The 15,264-nt window shown below is 47.1% G+C and overlaps 1 protein-coding gene across 1 annotated transcript in view; it reads right to left on the reverse strand.

The window, feature by feature from the left end:
* Nucleotides 1–1,100: 1,100 nt before the first annotated feature.
* LOC143955482 (uncharacterized) overlaps nt 1,101–15,264 on the reverse strand; it is a 32,388-nt gene continuing 18,224 nt past the window's right edge. Inside the window, 7 exon segments of the mRNA XM_077465521.1 lie at nt 1,101–2,970; nt 4,157–4,304; nt 4,394–4,597; nt 4,687–4,784; nt 4,901–5,150; nt 5,713–5,823; nt 14,069–14,314. Of these exon segments, the coding sequence (XP_077321647.1) occupies nt 1,376–2,970; nt 4,157–4,304; nt 4,394–4,597; nt 4,687–4,784; nt 4,901–5,150; nt 5,713–5,823; nt 14,069–14,314 (2,652 nt within the window). The 3' untranslated portion in view covers nt 1,101–1,375.

Consider the following 15,264-nt stretch of genomic DNA (forward strand, 5'->3'; position numbering starts at 1 on the left):
TTATTGTGACTGCGACATTATGGTGGACACATCGGACATTTTTAACACGTTTTTGGGACCATTGTCATTTATACAGCAATCACTGCTATATAAATGCAGTGATTCCTGTGTAAATGACACTGGCAGTGAAGGGGTTAACCAGTGGGTGGCAGTGTAGGGGTTAAGTGTTCCTAGGGGCGTGTTACTAACTGTTGGGGGCTGGGCTTTCATTTAGTGAACACTGATCCAATCACATGGAGCAGAGATTAGTGTCACTAGTTGCTAGGCAGAACGGGGAGATGCTGTTTACAACGGCATCTCCTCGTTCAGCAGTCCCCCGTGAGACGATCGAGGGGTATGCCCGTGGCGATCTAGTCCGCGGGACCCGCGACCGGACACACGGGGGTCCTGACCAGCACGCGGCGCGCTCGCGATGGCAGGGCGGCATTAAAGATTGGACGTACCTGTACGCCAATATGCCTGCCCGTGCCATTCTGCCAATGTACATCGGCGTGCGCCGGTCGGGAACCGGTTAAAAGCAGCGGAAAGGGGGTAAGAGAGAGAGAAGACACGAGGGAAAATAAGAACGCCCCTTCTCTCCATGCTGGGACAAGACAACCAGGTCCAGATCTACTAGAACCAGAAGATTTGGGGATCTCAAATATTCAGTTCTTTGATATTCAAGTATAAAAACTCACGTCAATAGAACCATTACTTTCGGAATTTTTAACCAGACCTTTTTTTTTTTTTTGGTGGCTATCAGATTCTCCAGCTCACAAACCATTCGCATTTGCGATAGATGAGGGAGGTAAATAATCCATATGCTCCCCTCTAGCGAAAAAGCGCAGTGGTGGGACCCAACCCATGGCTGTAATTTTATTTAACACGGTGATTTCCTATGGTTGACAGCTCCATCTAGTGGCCAAAATGAGGTATTTGTCCTGAAATGTCTCCCTCAGAATAAAAAGAGCACTACGATCACTAGATGGAGCCAAAGATCATAGGAAATTCATTGTATGAAACCAACATTGTCACATACGTTCTACTAATATTTAAAAAAAAAAATCGACTATTAAGCGTTTGTGAAATCTTCCACCACAAAATCGACTCAAACTACAAAAAAGTAATGACTCCATTTTTATTTTTCTCCAATGACCGACAAGGTACAACACTTCATCCATGTCTTTGGTGATCTCCGATCTCCTTATCAACTGTTTCTTCCATGATGAAGATCAGCCATGGAGTATATCTGAGGTGTATATCAGGGGGTGCTTCTTCCCCGCATGTCCAGCAACATTCATGTACAAGAAATTTCCCGCACTCACTAATACACCTCGAGGGTTGTGTGGGACCCCCGATGTACAGGAAGACAGTACTTCCGTGAGGAACATTTCCCTCACTCAGGACAGGAAAGTGTTTTTTCCCCCATGTGCAATCTCTGATGTCTGTTATGAGAGGACTTATCTGAAAAACATTTCCCACACTCCGGACAGGAATACGGCTTCTCCCCCGTATGCAATCTCTGGTGTGTGTAAAGATTGGACTTTTGGGAGAAACATTTCCCGCACTCAGCACAGGAATACGGCTTCTCACCCATGTGCAGTTTCTGATGTGTGTAAAGATGGGACTTCTGTGAAAAACATTTCCCGCACTCAGGACAGGAATAGAGCTTCTCCCCTTTGTGCGATCTCTGATGTCTGTTAAGATGTGACTTAACTGAAAAACATTTCCCGCACTCAGCACAGGAATACGGCTTCTCCCCTGTGTGAGACCTCTGATGTCTGTAAAGAGTGGGCTTCTGTGAAAAACATTTCCCGCACTCAGGACAGGAATACGGCTTCTCACCCGTGTGCAATGTCTGATGCATGTAAAGACCGGACTTTCCTGAAAAACATTTCCCACATTCTGGACAGGAATACGGCTTTTCCCCTGTGTGAGACCTTTGATGTTTGACAAGATTTGATTTCACTACAAAACATTTTCCGCACTCGGAACAGGAATACGGCTTCTCACCCGTGTGCAATCTCTGATGACTAGAATAAGAGGACTTGTCTGAGAAACATTTCCCACACTCAGAACAGGAATATGGTTTTTCCCCTGTATGAGACCTCTGATGAATATAAAGAGTGAGCTTCCGTGAAAAACATTTCCCACACTCAGAACAGGAATACGGCTTATCCCCCAAGTGAGATCTCAGATGCCTGTAAAGATTGGACTTATCTGAAAAACATTTCCCGCACTCAGGACAGGAATGTGGCTTTTCACTTCTGTGAGATCTTTTATGCACATTATAATCAGATTTAAAATGGAAACACTTCCCGCACTCAGTACAGAAAAACCTTGCATCTGTTGGAAGGCCGACACCATTCCTCACAGTCTGAGGTTCCTCAGGATAAGAGGAATACGATGGTCCGGCACCGTCCCGCACAGTCTGAGGTTCCTCAGGATAAGAGGAATACGATGGTCCGGCACCGTCCCACACAGTCTGAGGTTCCTCGGGATAAGAGGAATACGATGGTCCGGCACCGTCCCGCACAGTCTGAGGTTCCTCGGGATAAGAGGAATACGATGGTCCGGCACCGTCCCGCACAGTCTGAGGTTCCTCGGGATAAGAGGAATACGATGGTCCGGCACCGTCCCGCACAGTCTGAGGTTCCTCAGGATAAGAGGAATACGATGGTCCGGCACCGTCCCGCACAGTCTGAGGTTCCTCAGGATAAGAGGAATACGATGGTCCGGCACCGTCCCGCACAGTCTGAGGTTCCTCGGGATAAGAGGAATACGATGGTCCGGCACCGTCCCGCACAGTCTGAGGTTCCTCGGGATAAGAGGAATACGATGGTCCATCTACACTGTGTGGTGCCGGATAGACATTTGAGGTAGTCGGGTTTTCTCCTGGACTATACTGTGTGATGTCCTCATCTTCTACTTTACAGTCTGGAGACAAAGTGAGACAATCCTCTGAGGTTTTCCTCATCTCCCGTCCATCTACTAAAATAGAAATACAAAGATTATTACTAGACATCAGCTGATTGGTTCCCCTAAACCAGGACTCCGCCCACATCAGGCAGCTTTGTCTCTGAGGATCTTACAATTCCCCCCTCAAGGTAACTAGTAAATGGCTCCTCTGATCTCCTACCAGATCATTTCTTTATTCATGGACCTTAGTCAGAGAGGGAGGAAACAACGAGAACTGTCTTCTATAGGAGTGACAGTGATGAGGGGATTATAGGACGAGTGTCCCCTCCCCCTCTATCACTCATTGCCATCTTCCCAACACAAGAAGTCCTGCACTTCCTTATTTACTCCATGATTTAGTCATGAATAACAGCGGGGCTGAGCCCCACCAGAGGTCAGAGAGTGAGGATGGGGGGAGAACAACCAAGATGAAGACTGGACTGATCCTGAAGACCCCCATCATTGGGTTATTGACTCCTCCCTCATTATCACTTTCTGTTTAAGGTTCCAAAGTCTGAGGATGTTATCACATTATTATCACCATGTAAAAGTCTGTGCTCCAATCACATCATCTGATATAAAATGTCCAGCTGGTAGGAAATGGGTGTAACAAAAGAGAATCCATATTATGTGTATATATAGCAGTGGGGGGAGGGGAGAGAGAAGAAGTCAGGACTATGTAATGTACAACATATTGTATAAGATACAACAGATAGGACTATATAGTATCAGAATTATGTAATGTACAGCATAGAGTATATAGTGCAGGGGTCAGGACTCCTAATATTGGTATTCAGTAATCAGTGGAAGATGAAATGTTTACTGGAGACAAGTTGCAGAGGTCCCACACCGCTCCTCCCATCTCCTGAGACTGCACTCAGTGACTTGGGTCTGAGACTATACAGACATATCCCTCCACCCGGCACAGCCAGCAGACAACAGAGCAAGTAATCCTGGGGGGATTGTTCTGTCAGAGATCTTGTCATACCCGGGTATGGGGCAGAAGACCCAAATCACATACCCCAGGTGCCTAGATCTAGTAACATCTATGGGGAAAATGAACATTTTGCTGATCCCCAGAATCTCCATAAATGCAGTCTAGATACATAAATTGTGTCGGCAGCACAGAGAAGGAAGATTATCACCCAGCCCCCGCCCTACTCCGGACCAATCAGTGAGCAGTATGGGTGGAGGAATGGATTTAGTGTTAATGACCCACCTGTGCTGATCTCTGTAGGAGTGTCCTCCTCTATAAGTGTCCCCGTTATTCCATCCTCCTCCATAGACTGCTGATCATCCCTCACATTCCTCTCTTCTTCTTCTTCTTCTGATTTCACCTCAACTTTAGGATCTCTCAGGTTTCCACTCTGAATATATAATAAAAATGACATCAATGGTAACAATGCAGATAATGTACAGATCCTAATGATACTATCAGTGATTGTTCCTCATCTACCTGATGATGGTGGGGGATGGTGTGACCTTCCTGTGTGGAATCCCGGGAATACAGAGGACGGGGACATCTCTCTGGTGGGTTCCTATTACTAGGCAGCTCCATCATATCCTTGCGTCCTGAAAACTCCTCCATCACACCATACTCCTCATCCTCCTCTTTATACTCTTTTTTAACAATAATATTATAATCTCTGATGTTTCCAACCTGAATATATAGAAAAAATATTAAATGTAACATACAAACTTGTGTATATATATATATATCTTAACTATCAATAATTGTTCCTCATCTACCTGATGATGGTGGGGGATGGTGTGATCTTCCTGTGTGGAATCCCGGGAATACAGAGGACGGGGACATCTCTCTGGTGGGTTCCCATTACTGGATCCATCTGTAGGAAACACACACACTGACTGAATACATTGTTTCTATGTGTTTATCAGATGATGGGGGATCTAGGTGGAGCCTCCGTACTGCTCTCTCCTTTACAATAAAGTCTCCTCTTACCCGGTGATGTGAGGGGCGGCTGATTGTCCATCATGACGTCCTTGTAGAGATCTTTGTGTCCTAAAGACTCCAAGTCCTCCATGGATAATGTCCCAGAATTCCCAGCATCGCTCTCCTCTCCTGTCAGCAGCTCCATCATCTTTTTGGTGACTTCTAGAATCTTCTCCATGTTGTGTCTCTCGGGTTTTAGGTTGTGAAATAGAGAGATAGTGATGGTCCCCTTGTCACCAGACTTTACAGGAGGAAAACTCTAAAATAAAAAGGGTAATATTATGAGATCCTCCCAGAATCCTCCTCACCTCTCCGGTCAGGTCTGTGTTTTATTAATAGAGATAAGAGTGACGTCATGTGACCTCCCAGAATCCTCCTCACCTCTCCGGTCAGGTCTGTGTTTTATTAATAGAGATAAGAGTGATGTCATGTGACCTCCCGGAATCCTCCTCACCTCTCCGGTCAGGTCTGTGTTTTATTAATAGAGATAAGAGTGACGTCATGTGACCTCCCAGAATCCTCCTCACCTCTCCGATCCGGTCTGTGTTTTATTAATAGAGATAAGAGTGATGTCATGTGACCTCCCAGAATCCTCCTCACCTCTCCGGTCAGGTCTGTGTTTTATTAATAGAGATAAGAGTGATGTCATGTGACCTCCCAGAATCCTCCTCACCTCTCTCCGGTCAGGTCTGTGTTTTATTAATAGAGATAAGAGTGATGTCATGTGACCTCCCAGAATCCTCCTCACCTCTCCGGTCAGGTCTGTGTTTTATTAATAGAGATAAGAGTGATGTCATGTGACCTCCCAGAATCCTCCTCACCTCTCCGGTCAGCAGGTAGATGATCTCCAGGGTGAAGTTTAGAATTTTCTCAGTCATGTGACTCCGGTCCTCCTCCATCTTCATGTGTGTCGTTATTTGATCTATACAGGTCTCATGTTGACAGATAACAAAATAAGCATTATTTGGATGGTATTGATCACACAATATCAGGATGGGGATTGGGGGGGGGGTAATAGGGGGGCTGTTGTACATTTAAGAACTAATAGATCAAACTATAATTTGCTACATTTTCCAGGTTCCTGCACCATTTTGGCCTTCTGAAATTCCCTTCTCTCTGTTGAGTTTGTTTTGTTTCTGAACTGGTTATGTTTAGCTTTAGATCTGCAGACAATGAATGATAAATACCATCCTTTTTTTGACTTGCTAATCAGGATAATTGTCAGAATTGTCTCCGGGCTTCAAGGCTCCAATTTCCGGCAGCCTGCTGACTGAAAGGAGTGAAGTCACTGTCACTCTCTGCAGTAAGAGAAGGGAATGGATTGGGTGGCAGGAGGATGGTGCTGGTGCAGTGGAGAGCTGTGGGGGGAGGGTTCTGCTCTCTTCCCTCCAATCGTATCCCAGTGTGGGTAGGAGGAGGACAGCAGGGGGCGAGAGGTCTACTTTATTGGTTTCAAAGCATCCAGGACATTGTAGAGAGTGGCGGTGGGTTCTGGTGTTCTGAATTCCAGCCACGGGCACTGCCAAAGCCTGTGTCATGGAACGGTATTGAACTTACCCCCACACCATATGCACAGCACTGACCCCTGGCCATCCATCAGTTGAGGACAGACAAACAGATCTCCTCTAAGAATCACCACCCACCAAGAGGTGAAGGACTGCCCTTCTTCATTACACTTGGTATCCAGGAACATTTTAATGAACTAGTGAGATGGTAAGAAGGTGAAGGTTGCCTTCATTTTCTAACAGTTCTATAAGGAAATCTGAAAAGTGATTTAAGATGGGAGTACCATTATAGACCAGGAGCCCACCCTTCCTACCTTAGAGTCCCCCCCAGAGCCCTACAACCTCCTCTTCCCTCAGAGACCTGCTGCCTGCTAACCCTGTCAAGGGCCCCAGAATTCTCAGCTACACTGCCCCCCCTTCAACTCCAGTACCCCTTAAGGGGCCCCTACAATCCATCCCCTTTACGTTATCAGGGCAGGAAAGGCGCATTCCTTGTGCCTTTTCGCACGCCGTTGCGAGAATGTACGGGTGCCAATAAATTGTTAATAGCAGCCCAAACACATCTCACAAACACATGTGGTGTGGGAGAAGTGCATGGAATGCGTCTTTCCTGCACCATGGTTTGGTGTGATCGGGCCTGGAAGGTTCTGAGGTTTGGGGTGGCATGTTTTCACAAGTACTGCATGTCCAACTTTTTGCGTGTTTCCATATATTTAGCAGCCCGTCGAAATGTGTTTTATCATGGTTACTTGATAGTTTATGATTTCTGGATATTAGTTGAGACGTGCAAAGAGAGATCACATAAACACTTGTAGGTATACCATCTAATGAAGTAATGACAGATACAGACAACAGATGTAAAAATATTGTAAAATGTAACAAGAATACTTAACTACAGATGTTTCCCCAAGGAGTCCCGCTCGTTTCTATTGCGGCTTGGCACAGATGATCAAAATCAGGGACGTGCATTTAATCAGCCCTGAGACCAGACTGATTATTCCATGTTTTAGCTGTAGTATATACAGGACGATCCGGTAGGATTTGACCAATCGCAACTGTTTGGGGAGTGGTATCACCTTTTAAGGAGCTATCCCATCCTGTTCAGTTTACAATGATATTCCTATAGCATTGGGTCATCTAAGGCAACCAGAATTAGATATTGTGAGTAGGGATGAGCCGAACACCCCCCGGTTCGGTTCGCATCCAGAACACGCTTTGAGCGAACTTTCGAACACTGTTAAAGTCTATGGGACTCGAATGTGAGAAATCAAAAGTGTGAATTTTAAAGGCTAATATGCAAGTTATTGTCCTAAAAAGGGTTTGGGGACCCGGCTCTTGCCCCAGGTGACATGTATCAACGCAAAAAAAATGTTTTAAAAACTGAAGTTTTTTCGGGAGCAGTTATTTTAATGATGCTTAAAGTGAACAAATAAAAGTGAAATATTCCTTTAAATATTGTACCTGGGGGGTGTCTATAGTATGCCTGTAAAGTGGCGTGTGTTTCCTGTGTTTAGAACAGTCCCTGCACAAAATGACATTTCTAAAGGAATAAAAGTCATTTAAAATGGCTTGCGGCTGTAATGTAATGTCGGGTCCCGGCAATATGGATGAAAAGTATTGAGAAAAACTGCATGGCTAACCCCCCAGCCCATTACCAGGCCCTTTTCTTGTATGGGTCTTGTATGGTTGTGAAGGGGAACCCCGCACCCAAATAAAAAAAAAGGAAAGATGTGGGGCCCCCAGGCCCTATATACTCTGAATAGCAGTTTACAGGCAATGCAAACAAGACAGGGACTGTAGGGTGGTTGTTAAGAAGAATATGTTTGCAATTTTGAACTGGTACATTTTTAAAGTGTAGCTCCAGCCAAAAAATCTATTTTTAAGTTGTAACATTTGTTTTGCTGTCTGTGGCCCTGTTCAGAAGATTTCACCTCACTTTCTGTCCCAATGACAATTGGATTTTGAAATTTGGGGTTTTTAGGGAAACATGGATTGGTGATAAAGCATCAGTGGAGGGAGGAGACACCTTTTTCCCATATTAAACCTTACAGGAGAGAATTTCCATTCCTAAGGGTAGATTTCCTCTCACTTCTTGTTGTCTCCCTCTATTTGTAAGTAGGAGTCGTTTGTAAGTCGGATGTTTGAAAGTAGGGACCTGCCCTATATACTCTGCAGAAATTTGGGCCTTAGGTGTTGGTGGTACCAGAACACTGTAAGCCCTCACAGTTACTCTTGGTGGGCGCAGGAACGGGCCCTGCTGTGAAATATTAGATCAAAAATTCTAATTACACGCCCCTGTTTAACAGGGGCAGAAAAATTGGGCCTTAGGCACTGGTGGTGCTACAACACTGCAACCCCTCACAGATATTCTAGTTGAGCGCAGGAACAAGCCCTGCTGCAAAATATTACAACAAAAATTGTAATGACACGCCCCTGTTGAACAGGGGCAGAAAAATTGGGCCTTAGCCACTGGTGGTGGTGCCCAGAACCAAAAATGTTCTTACAAGCTATCAACATGTACATTGAGGAGAAATAGGAAAGTCACTCAGCATCAGCATAGGCAGTCTTCAAGGGATCTCACATTCATAAAAAAAATTTGTCAGTTACATCAGCATCAGGTGCTTGGTAGCTGGTGATCCAAGACTGATTCATTTTATGAAGGTGAGCCGATCCACCGAGTCGGTGGACAGGCACACTCTGTGATTGGTTAGAAAGCCTCCAGCGGCACTGAATGTACATTCCGAAAGAACGCTGGATGCAGGACAGGCCAGTAGCTCAATTGCATACTGTGCAAGCTCTGGCCAGTGATCCATCCTCAAGATCCAGTAACCCAGAGGATTTTCAGTTGGAAAGGTCTCCAAGTCTGATCTTGCCCCTAGGTATTCCTGCACCATGTACAACAGACGCTGGCTATGGTTGCTGGAACCGATCAGATCTTGGGGCTGCGGACTAAAAAATTGTCTGAACGCATCTGTCAGACGGCCACCTTCTCCACCGCTCTTTCTGTGACTGACCGAAGCCTGGCCAAGGAATTTGTAACCTCCCAGGCTCTGGAAACGCGTTGCACAAACCTTTTTGCAAGGCCTCCTGAAGATGTTTCATCCTCTGCGACGGCTGGATAAGTTCCGCAACCTTACCCTTGTAACGTGGATCAAGGAGGGTTGCCAGCCAGTAGTGATCCATCTCCTCGATCACACGAATCAGAGGGTCCTTTCGCAGGCTTGGCAGGATCAGGGAGGCCATGCAGCGTAGGTTTGCTGAGGCATTTGGTCCGGAGTCTTCTGGGTCACTAAGGGCAACCTGATCCTCAGCCACCTCCTCCCAGCCACGTACAAGTCCATGGGTTTCTGGGGACTGTAAACGATCCCTTGAAGACTGCTGCTGATGCTGAGTGCTAGGCTCCACCTCCATGCTGACACAATCCTCCTCTTCCTGTGTGATCAGCGGGGCCCGCAGGAACACTGTCTGGATAAAGGGGGCCTTGAGAGGTAAGGAAGTCCTCCTCTTCCTCCCTCTGTTCTGCCTCAAGTGCCCTGCCCATTATTCCATGCAGCATGTGCTCCAACGGGTAGGCAAGATGGACAGTATCACCGATGCATGCACTGTCACTGCTCACCATCCTTGTGGCCTCCTTCAATGGTGACAGGACAGTGCATGCATCCCTGATCATGGCCCACTGGCGTGGGGAAAAAAAAACCTTGTCTTGGTGCCATAGTCGCACAGGTACTCATTGATGGCCCTCTGCTGCGTGTGCAGCCACTGCAGCATGGCCAACATTGAGTTCCATCTGGTGGGCATGTCACAGATTAGGCAGTTCTTGGGTAAGTTGTACTCCTTTTGAGGTCAGCCAGCCGAGCACTGGCATTATATGACCAGCGGAAATGCACACAGACTTTCCTGGCCTGCCTCAGGAGATCCTTTAAGCCCGGGTACTTGCACAAGAACCGCTGCACTACCAAATTAATGATGTGAGCAAAACAGGGAACATGGGTGAAGTGTCCCTGTCGGAGGGCAGTGAGGAGGTTGGTGCCATTATCGCAAACCACCATTCCTGGCTGAAGCTGGCGTGGCGTCAACCACCTTTGAGCCTGCCCCTTAAGAGCTGACAGAATCTCTGCCCCAGTGTGGCCCCTGTTCCCTAAGCACACCAGCTCAAGCACCGCATGGCATCTTTTTGCCTGAGTGCTTGCGTAGCCCCTTGAACGCCTATGGAGCACCGCTGGTTCCGAGGACAAATCTATAGAGGAAGAGGCCATGGAGGAAGAAGAGGAGGGGTGGAGGAGAGAGGCGTGGTGGCGGAACAAGCTCCAACAATACTTCACCCTGTCACCCAGTGCGCCGTGAAGATAGGTAAAGTACCTGTCCATGCCTGCTAGACCATGAGTCAGCAGTAATATGCACCTTACCGCTGACCGCCCTGTCCAGCGAGGCCAAGATATTGCCTTCCACATGCCGGTAGAGAGCTGAAATCGCCTTCTGTGAAAAAAAGTTTGGGGACCTGCCACTGCGGTACCGCACATTCCACAAATTCATGAAAGGGGGCAGAGTCTACCAGCTGAAAAGGCAGCAGTTGGAGTGCTAGCAATGTAGCCAAGCTAGCATTCAACCTCTGGGCATGTGGATAACTGGGACCGAATTTATTTTGCCGGTTTAGCAACTGGGGTAGGGAAATTTGCCTGCTACAATTGGACGTTGGTGTAGCGATAGCAGATTGCCCGCAAGTACTTGGCACACCTAATTCTACACCTTCATTCCTCTCCGTGCAGGTTTCTGAGAGAACTGAAGGTATAGTCTGGTTGGAGATCCCGGCTGATGAGGAGCAAGGAAAGGTCCGCCTTGCTCTTTGGTGTGGATCTTTTAAGCACGCTTGCCAACGGACTGCTCGGGAGTTCAACATATGTCTGGTCAAGAATGTGGTGCCCAAGCAGCTGCTGTTTTGACCAAGCTTGATATGCTTCAGATATATGTTGCAAACAACAAAGGTATGATCTGCTGCACACGTCTCAAAAAAGGCCCACACCTAAGAACTTTTGGAAAAACGTGCTGAGTCAGCAGCACCCTGCACATGCGGAGCTCTGTGGTGTGATGCAGTCGTTGTGCTGCCCTTAAGCTGGCGCCTGGAGGGCACCCTGCCTTGTTGGAGATGTGCCTCCTCCTCCTATCAGGCACCCACGTGGAGTCAGTGACCTCATCATCCCCTCCGTCCCTCATCGCTGGAGCAAACCTGACAGTATGCTGCAGCTGGGGGAACATGACTGCCAGATTGCTGTCCTTCGTGTGCACCCCCTCTCTCTGGGCTCACGTTACTGCCTTCCTCTAGCTGGGTACCATCATCAAAGCGTTACTGCCTTCAAAACGCTGGGCATCCTCCTGGAGCACGTACCCAACACTGTGGTCAAACAGTTCGGGGGGCTCCTCAGGAGGACATGGTGGGGCTAGGGAAGGAGTGACTGATGCCATTGAGCCGAGGGAAGAGGCCAAGTTGGCAGCTGCTTTGCCAGACAAAGTACCCTGAGTCTGGGTGAGAGAGGATGAGGACGGCTTGGTCATCCACTCTACCAAGTCTTCAGCATGTTGTGGCTCAACGTGGCCAGCTGCCGAAAAAAGGACGAGCATGTCCCATGGCCACATGCCGATGAGGATGTACCGTGTCCATGACCAGCACTGTTGCCTCTAGATACAGAGCGTGCTTGCCCTCTTTTATTGGCTCGTGACTGTCTGCCACTCCTTGTTGGCCTTCCATACATACTAATGGCCTGCAGGGAGATGTAGCTGCACAAAGCTGGGACGTATATATATATATATATATATACTGATTATACTGCAGCTAGCAGAATCAACTGCCTGCCTGTATTATTAGTATGAGAATACTGGCAATTGTATTCAGGTAAAGCTTTAGGTGCACACTGTGCAAAGGACACTAAAACAAAATACTGCAGCTCCCTGTCTGTATTTGTATGAGAACACCAGCAACTGTATTCAGGTAAAGCTTTAGGTGCACACTGTGCAAAGGACACTAAAGCAAAATACTGCAGCTCCCTGTCTGTATTTGTATGAGAACACCAGCAACTGTATTCAGGTAAAGCTTTAGGTGCGCACCGTGCAAAGGACACTAAAACAAAAATTATGGAAGCCCCCTGCCTGTATTTGTATAAAAACACCGGCAGCTTTAGGTGCACACTGAGCAAAGGACACAGTACACTAAGTGAAAATAGTGCAGTATATTATGAAGAGAATAACAGGAACGGATCTAGCTAAACTGAATACAGTGTATAAATATATATACAAAACACACCTGGGATGCATATATATCCTCTACACACTGTAACTGAAGTTAACTGACTCGCCTGCCTATTCTATCTAACTTAAATCACATGACACTGTCTCTCTGTCTATCTCTCTCCGCCACCGCAACACACTACACAAGACCACCACGTAGTCGGCCTTATATAGTGTGGGGCGTGTACTAAACCCCCGAGACATAATTGGCCAAAGCCACCCTGGCTTTGGCCAATCTTAGCCTTTCCGTTTTTTCTGTGCTGTGATTGGCCAAAGCATGCAGGTCCTAGTGCATGCTTGGCCAATCAGCAGCCAGCAATGCACTGCGATGCCGCAGTGAATTATGGGCCGTGACGCGCCACTCTAATTTGGCGCCAACGGCTCATAACGCTCAGAATTTGCCGAACAGGCAAACAGATGATGTTCGACTTGAATACGAAGCTCATCCCTACAGGCGGCCTTATATAATGTGGGCGTGTACTTAATCCCCAGAGCCATAATTGGCCAAAGGCACCCTGCCTTTGGCCAATTATGGCTCTGTTTGCTTACGGCGCTGTGATTGGCCAAATCTTGCTGGTCATAGTGCATGCTTGGCCAATCATCGACCAGCAGACCACTGCGATGACGCACTTCATTATGGGCCGTGACGCGCCGCTCAAATTTGGCGCGAACGGCCCATAATGTTCGATCTTCGAACGATCGAACAGCCGATTTTCGAATCGAACTCACATTCGACTAAAAACTCGACGCTCATCCCTAATTGTGAGCCAATAATACTGAAGAAATATGAAATGTCCACAGCAAAATGAATGGTCAGGCAAAAACAAAACACGCACAAATACACGGGAACACACACGTTTTTTCCTCCCTCCAACACCAATAATCGGACATTTTCTTCATGGCGGGGCGGGGAATGTTTTTTTCCTACCAGCCAGCAATGTAAGGGGCTCTATGCTCCATAATCCAGACCCCTGCACTCCATCATTGTGTTGGCTGCATATTGTAACAATTGCCCTCTGTAGGTCATGTATGGTCAGGATGGTCATTGTCTTGTCCATTTGATGTCAGTGCTGTTTGTTTAGAGGAACATATTACTAGAATTTATCTCCAAAATGAAGGAAATGTTCCAACCCTGTAAGTGGGGAAATGTTCTGATCCTGAAGGGGTTAATCTAGGTTTCCACCTTATATACGTGTGTATCATCATCTTCTGGGGATAAAAGACGTCACAGTGACTATGGAGGAAGAGGACGGACATGACGGGGGGGTTACTGGGTGTAAATATAAAATAAGATCTTATTACCTCCCCTCCTGCCAAGTCTGGAGGAAGAGGACGGACATGACGGACATAACGGGGGGTTACTGAGTGTAAATAGAAAATAGGATCTTCTTACCTCGTCTGCTACCAGGTCCAGCAATGTCTCCTCTCTGCTTCCTCCCAACTCACCTCTAACCCGGAACTTCCTGTCTGTACCTGACATCACTTCCTGTCTGGGTAGAGGTGAGATCACCACCTTGTGGAGGTCAGAGGAAATGCAGTGTCTCGTAGTGTGAACCCGACCTTGTACTGTACCGTAGTGTATAACCTTATAGATGGGGTCATCTCCATTCCCACCAAGGGCATAGAAATATTTTACTGCCTAGTCCAGACTTTCTTAGTCAGGGTTCCACCAAAGGCTTCTTCTAGGGGGTTCCATGAGTAATGAATAATGTTCTTCTCCCACTGACTGCGGATATAAGGGGATCCTTCTCCTATTGGTCACCAATGTAAGAGACCAATAAACAGACCATTTGCAATGAGACCGGGGTTTGGACTGAACTCATGTTTGGACAGAATTTGGCTTGTCTGGGGGGTTCGGTGAACGGCTGAAATAAACTGGTCGTTCCAACCACCAACCGGCTGATAAATATGGCAGCTTCGCACTCAGTTTCCCAGAGTTTTCATCAGGTATAGTGGTGACATTTGTGCTCAAACATGGCTATGTGGCCATATTCAGGCAATGGTGTAATGATCTATTCCCCAGTTGCTTACGTGGTCATGGATTCCCAGCCATATAAGTGAATGGGCTGGGTGACGTCAATGGTTACTAAGGATGCAATGGGTAGAAGCAGCGGCTGCTTCCTTAGCAACCATTGACAATCAATCAGAAGCTGTCATGTTCAAACGCCCCAAACGGTCATCCTTATTAGTGTCCATATAAATGTCAAGGTTCCAATACTCTACTCCAGGTATGTCCAAAGTCCGGCCCGTGAGCCAATTGCGGCCCGTGTTCTGGTTTAATACGCCCCCCCCCGGTAATTTGCATATATATATCTTTTGTGGCCACCAGGATAGATAGTTATATACCGTATTTATCGGCACTGCCTCGGAGGGGACAGGGAGGGGGCCGGATGAGTGCCGTCAGATTACATTCAAGAGAATCACCTGTTTAATTCAGGAGAACCTCCCGTTTAAGTCCCGTCTCCTGGGCTGCCATTGGATGACTGTCTATCATCGGAGGAGGGACTTCCTATTACAGACACCGCCGAGTAAACAGGAGATTCTCCTGTATGTAATCTGTCAGTGCTTGTCCCGCCCCCTTCCTGTCTC

Source organism: Lithobates pipiens, unplaced genomic scaffold (genome assembly GCF_037356315.1).
Source record: "Lithobates pipiens isolate NorthernLeopardFrog02 unplaced genomic scaffold, aLitPip1_a1.2 Scaffold_35, whole genome shotgun sequence".
In the NCBI taxonomy this organism is placed as follows: domain Eukaryota; kingdom Metazoa; phylum Chordata; class Amphibia; order Anura; family Ranidae; genus Lithobates; species Lithobates pipiens.